We start from the raw sequence: 14,589 nt of genomic DNA on the forward strand, positions 1-14,589 counted from the left end.
GGCAGGGGGTGAATACTCACCAGGCTAATTTTGACCCGAATATGATCCTACCGCGGTCTGACAATGTTATTCTGATCCCTTACCGTACGAGGAAAAAATGACATCTTAAATCTATCTGTTCTACCCTTAATCTCTCTAATTTGATTGACATGATCTCGACTATTGTAGTACGATGGGGTAGTAATACATTTTCAAAATATGCTTTACACTTTCAGGCTTCATTTCGTGTAATTGTTTGCTGTCCACATTAACAGAGTTTGTAATTTTCCTGGAGTCAGTGGAAATTAACCAACTCTTTTAAAATGGACATTTTCCAAATCATTGCTAAAGAGACATCCTTCCAATTTATGCAAGAGATTTTATCCGTAATTTAACCGTCATTAACTGTAATTTAATTTAAAGTTATTCTCACAAAGAAATAATGAGTACATATCTTGGTCTATTATCTAGTTTGGCAATTAAAATATTGGAGCACAGTAAGTTACGTACGTATGAGTGCCTCACCTTTGCACGAAGCCGAATACCATGTCTATTATTTGTTTTGGCGCTCGAAAATCTTGTAGTTTCCTTCGTGGTTGCCCCTGTATCTCTCCGTTCATGATCATTTTTTTCCTGGTGGAAAATGTTTTTCGTAGACTTAATTTCATCTCGCCGAACTACCATGAAAATTGGTGTAATATATTGTTAAACACCCTCCATATTATTTTAAGGTTCTCTATATATTACCTTTTATGTTTTGACACACTCAAGATGGCTTGGAGACCCCTTGCCGTGAAACACGCGGCTCCAGAAAGCGTGGTTGCTCATCTGTTAATCTACGATGAAGAGAAAATGCGCACCATAGATCACGTTTTTACTTTCACCCTGCCGTGGCGTAGAGAAAGCATTTTTGTGCAAAACACGGAACTCAAGATTTCTGTGTGAATTTACGCTTTGAAGCCATGTGAATGATTTTTTTCTTTCTCACTGCTTCTCTGGTTTTCGGAATCATAACTGCTGGAAGATGGTCAGAAGCAAGAAGTGTTATGTTGAGAATTTCTGCCAGAAAAAAAGGCTTATCCTGTGTTGGCGTTGATGACTATTACAAGATAAAGTTTTTACTTGGAAACTTTTTTCGTCGAGTTATTTATTTTCCCTCAAAGTTTTTCTCATTTTCCTGGATTTAATTGGAAATAAAATTATGTCGTTGTTAATACCTTTGGAAACGTGCATTTCATATTGTGCGAATATTATGCGTAGTATTAAAGCAGGTCGTTTTTCACCGTTTGGTATTTCCATGTTAAGATACAATAATGAATCTCTTATATACCAGAGTGTATCGTAACGGTGGAAGTTTTTCAAAACGTTTTCAGCCTAATCATGGCCTAACCTGTTTAATATTTTCATGGATGAAATTTTTACCTACTTCTTCTAGTCGATGAACCACGTGACCTCTGATGGTGCCCTTTTTAAAATTTTTCATTGAAACTTGAAAAAATGTCATTCGTTGCATGGTTAATTTATTACAGTTTTTGTTCTAATTTCTGCTTTTCGTCCAATGTATGCTTTGGTTGGCCAACGGACAAGGCGTAGAAAAGGCAGCTTCTCTCCTGAATGAAAATTCTTTGGTGAAAGGTTGAGGTAAAAGAAAGAGGTTGAAATTACGCGTGTTCATGTAAATGGATGTGAATAATTGTTAAGTAGACATGGGCGTTCGGTGGTGTGTGGAAGGTCGTGGCCCTTCTTAAGTATTGGAAAAATGTGCGTAAGGCTGACGGGCGTGTCGAATGTATATATTGGATTAGGTGCAATAAGGGAAGAGATGAAGTTTTTTCGGGAATACGGGGTAGCCTAATCAACAGCACTTGCTCGCTTTTAAGCTTCGCGTTTCCTTCTCCTACCTCAGGACAGCCATCAAATACCCATCCCAAACCCTCCCCTCTTTCTGGGTTCTGACTCAGTCGCCCCCACTGTGCGTTCAGCTAAATCCTCATATCGCTCTCTGGTATCATCATACGCGTTTGCTATGCAAACTCTCACGCCACGTCTTGTTGAAGATAGCGGCAATGCGTCAGAGAATGGACGAATGAGGGATGAGGGAAAGCGCCCATGAAGGCCACGGAAAAAAATGAACAGACTTCGAAATTCGTATCTGGACGGTTGCTGTCCACTAAAAACACCGCTTTGTAGTTCAAACTCATATTTTTGCTTAGTTTTGGGAATGGCCTTGCCTCCCAGTATTCACATTCGATGGTAGCGCGCACCTCTGGCAGCAATTAGTGTTAAATACGTTTATTAAATGGTGTATATCATCCAATATGTGCATTTTTCAGGACTTAATGAACTCATGGGCTGAAGACCCAAGTTCTAATTCTTTCGGTGACGGATTTTTCACAGATACGACTGAAAATGGTTTCCAAATGTAGATAAGAAACACACTTGGATACCATTTGGAAAGATCACGTGATGATCTCCATCTGTAATATAGGATACTTAATTTATAATGGTTGCATGTGGTGAATATGAGGACAAGCTAGCAGAAATTCAGAATTTATTAAAAGAGTACTGAGTCATGTGACGAGATATTGGAGAACAGTACATTTATATGGGATAACACGGAACCCAGATGGTAAAACGCGGATGTTAGAAGGGCATTACGACGTCTAAGGCTATGTCAAGCCAAGATGAAAAATATTAGGGATGATATATATCTTGCGGCAAAAAGAATGAGATCACTTGTGATTATAAGATATGGCGAAGGGGGAATGCCGAGCATGAATTTCGGAAAGTCTTAAAGGAAAAGGTTAGCGGAAAATTTGAAAGAGAATCCAATAGCATTTTGGTCATACGTCAGAGAAGTTATGGAAAATAAGTCAACTGTCAATTCACTCAAAAATGAAAAAGGCTCAAGAGTACAAGCAGTTTGGAAAAGTGTAACTTATTAAATTCTTTCTTTCAAAGCGTCTTCACTAATATCTCACAGAATACCCCCAATAGCTTACCAAATCGAGCCTGTCAACCGATGCTCAAAATTGAAATTTCATCAAATGGAATAGAACGTTTGCTGACAAATATTAAGCCTAATAAATCCTCCGGGTCCGATGAAATATCCGCTCGTGCGGGTATATTTAAGGATCTAGCTTCGGAAATTGCGCCGTATGTAGAAATAATATTTAAGAAGTCGCTGGTAGATAGTAAGTTTCCCAGAAATTGGAAAACGGCTAACGCAACACCAATATTTAAAAATGGAGGCAAGAAGGAACCGAGTAATTACAGACCTATTTCCTTCACCTCCATTTCGTGCAAGGTTATGGCACATGTAGTTGCTAGTTCGATCGTGAGACACCTCGATAATCAGAAGTTATTAATGAAAAATCAGCACGGTTTCCGATAAGGTAGATCCTTCGTGAAACAACTTGCGCTTTTTGTTCATGATATTCTTATATCGGGAGAGTGCGATGTTCCATTGGACGCGATTTTTCTAGATTTTAAGAAAGCCTTCGACAAATTACCTCATAATAAACTACTCGCAAAGCTAGAAGCATATAGCATAAATGAAAGTATCCGGGGTTGGATTAAAGACTTTTTGAATGGTCGGGTTCAAAGAGTAATGATAGATGGAGTCAACTCAAATGCAGTAGAAGTTACTTCATGTGTTCCCCAGGGAAGTGTCATCGGACCTCTTTTATTCCTACTTCACGTTAACGACATTTACTCCGTGATCCTGAGGACACAAATGCTTTGTCAGATGACCTTAATGCTATACAACGCTGGTGCGATAATTGACCATTAGAATTAAACTTAAAAAGGTGCGTAGTCATAATTTTTTGGAAAAAGAGCAGTTCCCACCCGATCGCCTACCGCATTGTGAACACCGAAATGGAATGTGTAGACTCGATTGAACACCTAGGCGTTAGCCTCACTCACGATCTCTCCTGGGTGAAACACATACGGGGAATATGTGGACAGGGTAACAAAAGATTAGGATTTATTAGAAGAGCCCTTGGTAAATGTGATGAAAAGGTCTAAGATAAATGTTATCTGTCGTTGGTGAGGCCGCATTTAGAATATGCTGCAAGTATATTGGATCCTCTTGAAGTTGGATTAATTGCCCAATTGGGTCGCGTGCAGTGTAGAGAATCTAGATTTGTAAAACGTTGTTATGGTAAACGTAGTGGCGTATCCAAAATATTAGAGCAGCTAGCCTGGCTATCAATCGCGAAGCGAAGGTTAAATTAGAGATTAAAGGTCTTACATGAATTGGAAGGTCGTCTCTTTAGCAGTGATGTTGAAATGTATTATTACCCCCATCTTTCTATGGTAGGAGAGATCATGCTTGTAAAATTAGAGTGATTGTGTAGAACAGATAGATTTAAGATGTCATTTTTTCACGAACGATAGGGGATCATAATAACATTGTTCGACCGCGGTAGGGTCATGTTCGGGTAAAATTTATCTGGTGTGTAGTCACCCCCTGCCACACACCCTGGCGTTGGCGTGCAGGGTATATATAGATAAATAAAAAGAACGATGTTATCTTTCACTGGTTAGACCTAACTCAGAATATGCTGGTAGCATTTTGATTGCCGAATGGGATCGTGTGAAGAGAGAGTGTTGGACTAGACTTGAGGAAGTTGATTCTGATAAACTTCACTTAACATGTATAGTTTATTTGATGAACTAGGGAATCACTCACGGACCGAATGTTAAATTACATATTATATTTCTTGCTCAGGTTTAAATCAGGCCTCTTTTGCTATTGTTAAAATTGTGTTAATAGTCTAATCGTACTACGGTAGGAGAGGATGAAAATAGGATTAGAAAGATTTAAGTATAGAACCGAAAGATTTAAGATGGCTTTTTGTGTACGAACGATTAGGTGTAGACGATGGCGCCAAGCTTACATTTTTTAAACGCTATATATCTTCTTTATGCGTGGTCATTATTTTTTTATCTGGCCCTTATTTTATTGTTCTTCTACTGGCAGCTTGCATTTCATGCGGAGGGAAGTTTGTTAAACTTGGATACCGTATAACGTGTAACTTGTCGTAAATATTATTGCAATTCATTGAGTTATTTTACATGGTAATAATTAATATTTTAGCTGTAATTTATTTATTCGTTGCATGCCGTGCGTGGAATCACACCATACCGGTGGTTTGCAGAGTATCATGTTGGTGTAACCATGTCTTAATTTAATTTCGCCATTGCTGGGGCAACTCTTCGATTTGCTGCCCTGAAAGTATGTGGGTAATTCATGTGGGCATTTTATTTTATAATATAGGTTTTTTGGCGAATAGCGTCGAATGAAAGGGGAATAGTCTTGATAGTAGGCTGAGGTTCTTATCGTCGGATAAAAACCTGTCACCTTGTCATGGAATAAACATACTTTGAACGAAAGCTGCCACAAAACACAAACCCCTGCCACACACACCCTGGCGGTGGCTTGCAGGGTAGTAAAATATCTAAAAAAGCTTTATTTGTAGAAACCCCCACGTTACTAAAGATTAGTTGGATTTACTAGAAGCTAATGCTTATTCCTTCCCTTCCTTCATTTCGGTAGAAACCTTATATTTTCCAAAATAACTTACCTTAGCTGTCGAAAGCTTACTATAATAATAACTACTGTTAACCATTTCACCTCAATCTAGAAATATGACCAAACTGGGCGTGTTCTCTGCTAATGTAAATCGAAGTTAAGCACCTACCAATTGGAGTAGAAAATAATTCATTGTGGTCAGCCATTTCCGTGACAAACACTTGGTTTGCACGCGATTGAGGAAATATTGATGCACTAACATCCTGCTATACCCCCTCGTGGCAGCTCAAAGTTTATTATGTAGATGTAGCTGTACTATCTACTTGGATCACAATTAACATACAGCGGGGGGTTCATTGAATCCGTATTCCTGTGCCGATAAGGTGACTCCTTCCCGAATCTCTTCGTTTTCACTTCTTTTTAATTCGGTTTTGCGTTTTTTATTATCGCTCATTCTTCATCTGCGTCATTGTTTTCTTTCCGTCATGTCAGCACATTCTCATTTGCCCTGATATATATTTTTCTCATTCCTTCCTTCCTCCTCCGGTTTATTTTAACTCATTAGAAAGCTTAAGGCTCGCTCCTTCTTGGTCATATGCTTTCCCTCCAACTTGCTTCCTATCATCTCATCTGCGACAACCATCCGAGTCCTCCCCGCTTGTTTTCTTGGGCCATGCACACCCTTGGGTTATTTTCAGTTTATTTCGTTTTTTACTCCCGTTCCTCACTTTCCATCCCCTTCAACCCACTCCATCGACTGTGCCCTCGCCCGTTCCACAATCCTACTGCAAACTTTCCCCTCCGGTCTCCCTCTCTTCCGCTCCCATGCCATCAGGCACTCATTCCTCCCTCCACCCCTCTCCTGAGTCCTGCGACGGCGCAGAAGCCGGCCGGTGTTCTCGAATGATCCACCATAACAACCGCGTGTGTTTTCTTCCGTTGGGGTCCAAATGTTTTGGTCTCCGTGGGAGACTTTTTCACCTTTCTGGCCCCCGACACATTTCGCGTGGTTTTGCGTCAGGTTATATCTGACGTCTTTTTCACCCTTCTAAAAGTTCAGGACCTTCAATGGTACATGGGTGGTCAGGCCATAGGCACTTTATTTTAAAGTCTGGCCGTCGAGGTCATTCGAATTAGTGCTGTGATAGTCGCTTGTCTGGAATAGCTGAAGCCGTGAAGTTTGAGCCTCATTTTGTACAAGTGCGTTAAATGTTCTGGCGTGAGGATTCCGACGTGCGTCAGCTACCCGATACGAGCGTTTTAAACTCTTTTGACTACCACCAGGCAACAATATCTGTAAAGGCACGCTTTCACTGTCGTCACCCACTATACTCAACGTCTGTGTAATGTTATTCAAGCAAAAACTAGATCTACATCTGCATGGCACTCTGCAAGCCACCTCCCTCCCTCCGCCTTGGAGCCGAAATCGAATCTAAAACCCGCTTGGCATTTTTTCGCATTTTCCGACTTTTTGAAACCATTTTGTAGCACGCCATAGATATATTTGAGAATATCGTAGTCCTCTAGCAAAGCTGTAAAAATTCTGCATGTGACACAAGTACATCGTGGAAAAGCGAATCGTAATTCAAAGCTCCTCTCTCAAAGTACCTCCTCCGTTTCCAGAATGGTTTATCATGACGGCCTCGCTAATTTTATTCGTTTGGCAATATACTGTGTTATATTGCTTCACAGCCAGGTAGCAGGGGTAGACCGGTGGACTACTGATCGGAGGGCCCGGGTTCGATTCCCGGGCAAGCCTCTCTGGGCACCTGCAGCTCCAACAAGCTATGCGATTTTTCGGGTACCAGATCTTTCTGGGAAACCATAACCGGCCCAGGGAAAGGAACTGCCCCCCTACACTGATGTGTGAATTTCACACGCTGTTAGGCTTAGTACTGGGTGAACTCTACCGTCATCTGCCAAACCGACCTTCGGGTTGATTACTGTGTTTATTTTAGCTCTAATTAGTTTGAAATGTTGCGTTCAAAGTGTTGCCCATCTGACGGTGGCAATGCACGTGCGTCTTTATTTGGTCACCAAATATATATTAAGTAAGCGTTATTAAGGTAGATTGGCGCAATAGTCGTAATTTGCATTTCACAATATTGAAGTGTTTCTAGAATAACGAGAAGAAATGATAAGCTGCCTAATGATGTTGAATATTACCATAGATCTTTCGCGGAGTGGTTTCTAATTACAGAATGTACATTAATGACTGTATGGTGCAGGGAACGTTTTGTTTCTTTGTAATTTCCCCGAGTACCCGCGATGCCTTCACTCCCGGTTGTGTTCGCAGTTCTAAACTCATCCTCCCAATCGAATTCAGTCTCTCCACTCTCTCCCTACCTCCCCGTCCGTCTCACACTCCTCCCCAGTCGCCTGAAACCCCTACCTTCCCATTCGCCCCACACTCCTGCCTCCCCATTCTTCTCACTCCCCTCACCGTTCACCCTAGCCCAGGCTATTCCCCTTCCCCTTCCGTGGCCCTTTTCATTTCCTCCACCCCCTTTCGCCCTTCCCCTTTTCCTTTAACATGATGCCCATTCTCGCACCCTCCCCGCCCGCACCCACTTCCCCCAAACGTTTCCCCTCCTCCCCACACCCCAGCGACCATTCCTGTGCTCTTTCCTAGCTCCCCCCTCGCACCTCCCCTCCCGTCCTCGATCCTCTCACTCCTTTTTTCTCGGCGGCGTTACCACGTGACCCTTCTCCCCTCCTCATCCCGCTTCCCTGCATATAACCAGTCGTGAGACGTGCGGCGAGGCAGTCGTGCGCAGGATAGTGAATGGCTCGTTTCGATGCGGGAATGGATTAGAGGGGTGAGCATGAGGAGATCTCCTAGCTCGAGAGTCAGAACAACAGCCTTCGAGCTTGGACCAGTTGGGGTTGCAAGCAGCAGCACCCATTTCGTCGTCGCGCGTGTACGCCGGCTTCTTGTTGGTGTCCGAGATCTCTGACACGTCTTGGATTCAATCAAAAAGAGCACGGGAGAGAGAGAGTTTGCGTCACCTGGAGGCGACTGCCGTAGTAGTTACTATCCTGAGTTTGCTGCACTCCGTTCGCTTCGGCGAACTGGAAGCCGGGTTCCCAGCTGTCCCCCTCTGTGAGTTCATCTGTTGGGCCCGAGGGGAAGGCCTTGGCTCGGGAATAAGGGTAGGGGCCCATTCCTTGGAGTTGGCGTCTGGAGCGAGTGAGGGACTTGAAATACGTTTGGTGTCTTCTTGAGTCCTGTGTTTACTGACTACTGATCGTCGTCTTCCCAGTTACGAGCAAGGGAATTGAAAGACATCATGGTTGAGAAGCTGTTGGAAGACGTCAATAAGGGGGAGGAGGCATGCTGTACGTGTGTATTTTTTTTGTTGTAGTGCTTGCTTTGAATTTTTAACGAATGTTGACGTTTGTCATGTCGGAAAGGCTTATTATTCCGTGCTAACGCGTGCTGCTGCTAATTTCTGTCTGCTAGGTTGTGTCCTCAAGATCGTTTTACTAAATCGTGCCTCACCTGTTTCATTGTTTACGTTAAATTAATTGCATCATAGCATAATGGGCATGCTTTATTATCGCTCTGCCTCGATGTGCGAAGTTAAAATTTTCAATTCCGTATCCTACATCATGGAATGATATCCTCTCATTACGAGAGAGAAAGATTTTCGTTCGATGTTTATCATTGAAGATGAGCAAAAAACGCAGGTAATTTTTGTGACAAATACGTCGAAATTTTAAGCAAGGGTTTATATACCATAAATATCACTCGGCACTTGGGTTTGATTTACATGAAATCCGGAAATGAAAATCAACTTAAGTCTCGTTCCATCTTTCGCGACTTTTTATTTTGTTAATTTTGGTGTGGACGGAAGTTGCTCCCTTTCTCTTTCCATAGAAATTTGCCCTAGGGGCATTTTCCTGGTAACATCCAGATGGACTATACTATATAGCCCGTTTCAAGTAAGATACCAACTGATGAAAATCCTTTTTACTAAGGGTTTATGTCAGGGGAATAGGAGAAAATGTTCAAATTATCCGTACGCACCGCAATTTGTTCTTGGTTCAAGTGTGTTGCCCGGATATTGCAAGTTTTTTGCTGAAACATTTTTGTCTATCTTATATATATAATTACTATGTATTACTTTGAACAAGATGCGCGAGTAATGATTATGAAATTTCACAATTCTATATGAAAACGCAAATGTTACCTAGTGGTTCACGTACATTTTTTCAAAATTCACCATTCGCATAGCATTAGGAGCCAATCCTCTCTTCAAGTTTTTTAATCAATGCTTGTCATGAACTTCGATGCGTATTTTGCGCCAAGTAAATAATGCGGCTTTCTTTAGGGTCGATCGAATAATGTCCCATTTTGTGTTGCTATTTTCGTCAGATCTGTTGACCCGGACGATGAACTCTGCCAGGCCCGCTGACGAACTCCGCGACCCTTGAGTTGAAGACTCCCCGCTATAGAGGTCGCTTTCCCTTGAAAATCGAGGCGGTAAATAGTCATATTTAAAGTTGTCGGGCGAGACTTAAGTGCATTTCTACAGCAACCACTAAAATTATGTGACACTGTATGGGTAATGTCTATTCTATGGGAATTGTTGTTCTATCATTATTTTTAATTCTTATATTTTCTTGGAATATTTATATTTTTAAACATTTTAACATGACTCTCGCCTGAAATGTTTGCAGTATCCGAACAAAGTAAAACTGTCGAACTGGTTGCCATAATTATATCGCTCTCTTTGTGATTAAAATGGAAATCATCCATCAGCAATACTAAATCGCATCAGCCAACGAGTACCAAATAGCCCATTCGAAGGTAGGTGTTCGCCGTATCAATTCGTCACATTCATTACCTGATATGACTAGGCGTTTGCGCCATAAAATTTGAAGTGTGGTGCGGATGTGATGTACGTAGAGTGGACGGATGTTGGGTTATTAGCGAAATCTTGGGGGGCTAGGGCTGAGAGTAGGTAGGGATGGTAAAGGGAGGGGTATATTGATTCGCAGGAACGAAGGACCGCGCATGTGCATGAGACTTAGTGGGTTATGTAGATTGCTGTGTCGACGGAATCATGAAAGTTTTTCGTTAAATTTTTTCTGTGATGTTCATTATTAAGTGAGCAGCAGTAGATCATTGTGGTTTGTTTATTATATTTAGTGAGAGAGAGAAACTTAATTATTCATTTCCGCTCACAGTCCGCTAAGGTTATTGATAAACAAGCTTTCTAGTCTTTACAAGCGCCGAAGACAATTCAGGATGTCATCCCCCCAGTTATTAGCGGTCATGTCTCAAAGATTATTTGAAATGAAGTATTTTATCACTCTAATACATTCTTGCCCTTCCCTTGCACTAAAACCTTGACGTGGTGTATATAGGGCTTGTGCTTTCCGATGACCCCTAGAGCTGTACTGGCGGAAGCAATGGTGTTTGCTCCTGGTAGGATCACCCACGCCAGATAGGTCAAAGGATAGGAACCAGATGGGTAGTCCTTGCAGTATCTCTGTTCCTCAGTGGGGTGGCTACGAAGGCGTCTGTTCCCAGTGGGACGGTCATTGAGGGATGGTGTCACGTTAAAAACACAATTGGGGAAGGCGATGGGAAGCATCTCAATTTTTTATTACAAGATTTTATGATGGACAGAAAAGAAAGACTTGAATCCTGGCAACTACTAGACTCCACCCAATCGGCCTTGTGTCGTGCCCGGAGTGGGAGAGGTTTCTGCGGTCGCCATTTCAAGAAATCCTGGCAAAGCAAAACCGACAGCAGCAGCACAGAAGACCCAATTAGTTATAATAGGAACTTCGGAATGTTAGGACAATGTCGAGAGCAGGACAATTGGAGAATTTAAAGTAGGATATGGAAAGAGAAGATATGAGATGTTTAAGGCCTGTAAGAATTGAGATGGAAGGATCGTGGAAATTACTGGTGTGGTAGTTAAAGATTAAGATACAGTGGAGGGGGCAAGATCCTGCGAAGGATTGCTATAATATTGAATATAAAGTCAGGAAGACGCATAGTTTTAACGAAGAGCAAGCAATAGATGGAATATTACTAGTAGAAGTAAAAGCTGAACCGACGAACTTGGAAATTGTTCAGGTCTCTATGCCAAGAAACAATCGTAGGGAGGAAGAAGTCAATAAGGCACGCAGTCAGGTAGAGGATATAAGATAAAGGTGTCTCTGGAGGGAAACAACTGGTAGTGATGTGGGATTAGAATTCACTGGAAGAGATGGTAGTGAGGTGGGGGATTACAGTTAAGAAAGAAGGAAAGACTGTGGGGAGAAAGCAGTAGAGTGCTGCTGGAGACAGGTTAACCATCACTGAGACTTGGTTTAGGCATAAAAAAAGACATGTATAAATGGAAAATAGCATTTGACTCAAAACGGCATCATTTAGATAGTATTATGGTGATGCACAGATTTAGGAACAGTGTGATCAGTTAACGCAGTTTCCTGGAGCGGATGTGGATTCGATCACAATTTTGTAATTATGAAGTGTAGGGTCTGATTCAAAGAGAGAGGCAGGAGAGGTGGGTTAGGAAATGGAAGTGTTATCAGTGGACTGTAGAGAAAATTATGAGCAAGGGAGAGGAGCTGAATACACTTGAGGAAAAGTAGGAATATATCACCAAATATATCTGGAAAGCTGCGAAAGGAATTATAGGATCTGATAATAGGAAAAAGTCCATCTATATCGCTTTACATTTCTCTAATTTTTTCTGTCCTCAACATTGTCCTAACATTCCAAGTTCCTATTCTAACTAATTCAGTCCTTGTCTGTCTTCTGTATTGTTGCTGCTGTTGGTTTACTTTGCTAGGATTTTGTGAGATGACACAAATCATTAGATGATTAATTGAGGTGGTTCCCCATTGCCTGCCTCAATATTGTTTTTACCATCACTCAATGGCGGCTTTACTGGGGTCAGATGCCTTTGCAGCTGCCTCACTGAGGAACAGATACCGCATGGACTGTATGGTTCCTATCCTTTGACCTCACCGAACAAGTCGGAAAACTCTGTAGCTTAGACCCCTGATCGTCCAGGGTGTACATAAAGGAATCCATGCATTGCTCCATGGACGAGTGCTAGAGTTCTGACTCAGACCAGCGAGAATAGAGCAATGACAATGGACATCCAAAGTATTCAGGATGAGAAAGTTACCAGAACCCATTTTTACCATTGCCGGACAATTAAATTGCCTCAGAATTGCCAATGATTCTTCAGGCTCCTCTTTGCAGGAATTTGGGGTTATTTTTTTTGTTGGACTTGGAAATTATCTTCAAATAGTTTGTTAATAACTAAAAAAGCTCCACATTATCAATTGTACTTATGCAAGTGTACATGCATCTACGTACACCTCACACTTGCATGTATTTGTGGAGAAATTTGCCATATTTCAATTATTTAAAATGGATTATGGTAAAAAAAATTAATTAAAATGGATTATGGTAAAGTGTTATACTTGTGGTTTCATGGCATGAATCCTTTGGCAGATGAGCATTTCTCTATTTGTTAAGTTCTGACGGACAGGTATGGGAATCGGCTCAAGTCGAGCATTTTTAGACTTTTTCCCCATTCTTGTTTTGTGAAGAGATCTGATCTTATAATTTTTATCTTGCCAATCAGGTGAGGTTTTGGGGATGATGATTCCAGACAACGATGGCGCTAAGAACACCAGCGGCAGTCGTAGTGAAGAGGGGGAGACTTTGGTGCCGAAGACACTGATAACTGTTACGGCCACTGTGACATTGGACTCGAAGCTTTCCACCGGGGAGTCGACTGATGGCGATGAGGTGATTGCCACAACATGCTCCATGTCCAATGGGTCTGAGGAAACAGGAGGGGGTGGTAAGGCGGGCTCCAACCAGAGTGCAGCCGAGGTGGCCGAAGAGGAATCTGGTGGCCTCGGGGCGCTGACAGTGGCAGACCGCAAGGAGGAGGCAAGGAGGAAGAGACGAAAGAAGAAGCGCACCATGTCCAGCCTGATGCCGACCACCTTCCTGGAAATGTACCGCTTGACTGGTGAAACACTGGGCGAAGGCGCATATGCTTCCGTCCAAACTTGCGCAAACATCTGGACCGATTTGGAGTTTGCTGTGAAGGTAAGAGGCAAATAGTGTACATCGGTCAATTTGTCATTCACCCCATGCCATTTAGGGAACATTTTGATTGTTCTGTCGCTAATGGGCAATCAAAACTCGAATATAATTTAGAAGTTCCTAGTATTTGGGGTGTAGGCATTACTCATAATTTTAGAGAAAATACCCCCCCTCAGGTTTTATTTGGGACTTGTATGTGGATACATCACTAATATCTGGAGTATTGTATGGTAATTGAATGTTTAATATGAATTTACATGAACAAACTCATTCATGTTCTAATTAGTATTTCACTATTTCATGGGAAATGTAATGTGTGAACCCTGAATTGAATCACTACTGAGGTATCAAGGCGAAAGTTTCATTTGTATTTGTCTCAAAGTTATGAAAATTAAAGGAAATTGGGGATCCTTTCATAGGGCTTGGTGGTTGGCAAAGAAATTATAAAATTGAGTGGATGTGATAATGATTTTCTCATAATGTTATGTGGTTTTATTTCTTTCTTTTTAGATAATAGAAAAAATTCCAGGCCATAGTAGGGTTAAAGTACTTAAGGAAGTGGAGACATTTCATCACTGCCAAGGTCATCCCAACATAATAAATCTTCTGGAGTTCTTTGAGGATGACAATTGTTTCCATCTTGTTTTTGAAAAAGTTAATGGTGGCCAATTGCTCTCACGTATCCAAGAGCAGCATCATTTCACAGAAAGGGATGCAAAACAGATTGTTAAGGATCTAGCCAGTGCCCTGAATTTCCTTCACAAGAAAGGTTTGTACATGTATGTCTATTAATCGAACTGTAGTAATCCTCATTTATAAATGGTTTTCTATCCTTGTGCGATCTGGACTTCACTTGGTTCGGGAGCACTTACACTTAAAAAGGAGAGAGAATTGATACGTTAAAAATTGATGATCCAAGTTGTGAATAAAAGTAGTTTCACGTTGTCCCTATTTATATTTTGTTTAAATTGTGTAA

General features: G+C 41.6%; 1 protein-coding gene across 3 annotated transcripts in view; it reads left to right on the plus strand.

The window, feature by feature from the left end:
• The window catches only part of Lk6 (Lk6 kinase), a 255,815-nt gene that overhangs the window by 235,928 nt on the left and 5,298 nt on the right, over positions 1–14,589 (plus strand). For 2 of the 3 annotated variants that reach the window (XM_071588760.1, XM_071588762.1), the window contains exons 3-4: positions 13,141–13,616; positions 14,124–14,382. In XM_071588760.1, coding sequence (XP_071444861.1) covers positions 13,141–13,616; positions 14,124–14,382 — 735 coding nt within the window. Of the gene's footprint in view, positions 1–8,276; positions 8,858–13,140; positions 13,617–14,123; positions 14,383–14,589 lie in introns of those variants that run through there. The other variant, XM_071588763.1, reaches the window with a different exon arrangement.

Source organism: Hetaerina americana, unplaced genomic scaffold (assembly GCF_022747635.1).
Source record: "Hetaerina americana unplaced genomic scaffold, ioHetAmer1.1.p SCAF_3, whole genome shotgun sequence".
In the NCBI taxonomy this organism is placed as follows: Eukaryota; Metazoa; Arthropoda; class Insecta; order Odonata; family Calopterygidae; genus Hetaerina; species Hetaerina americana.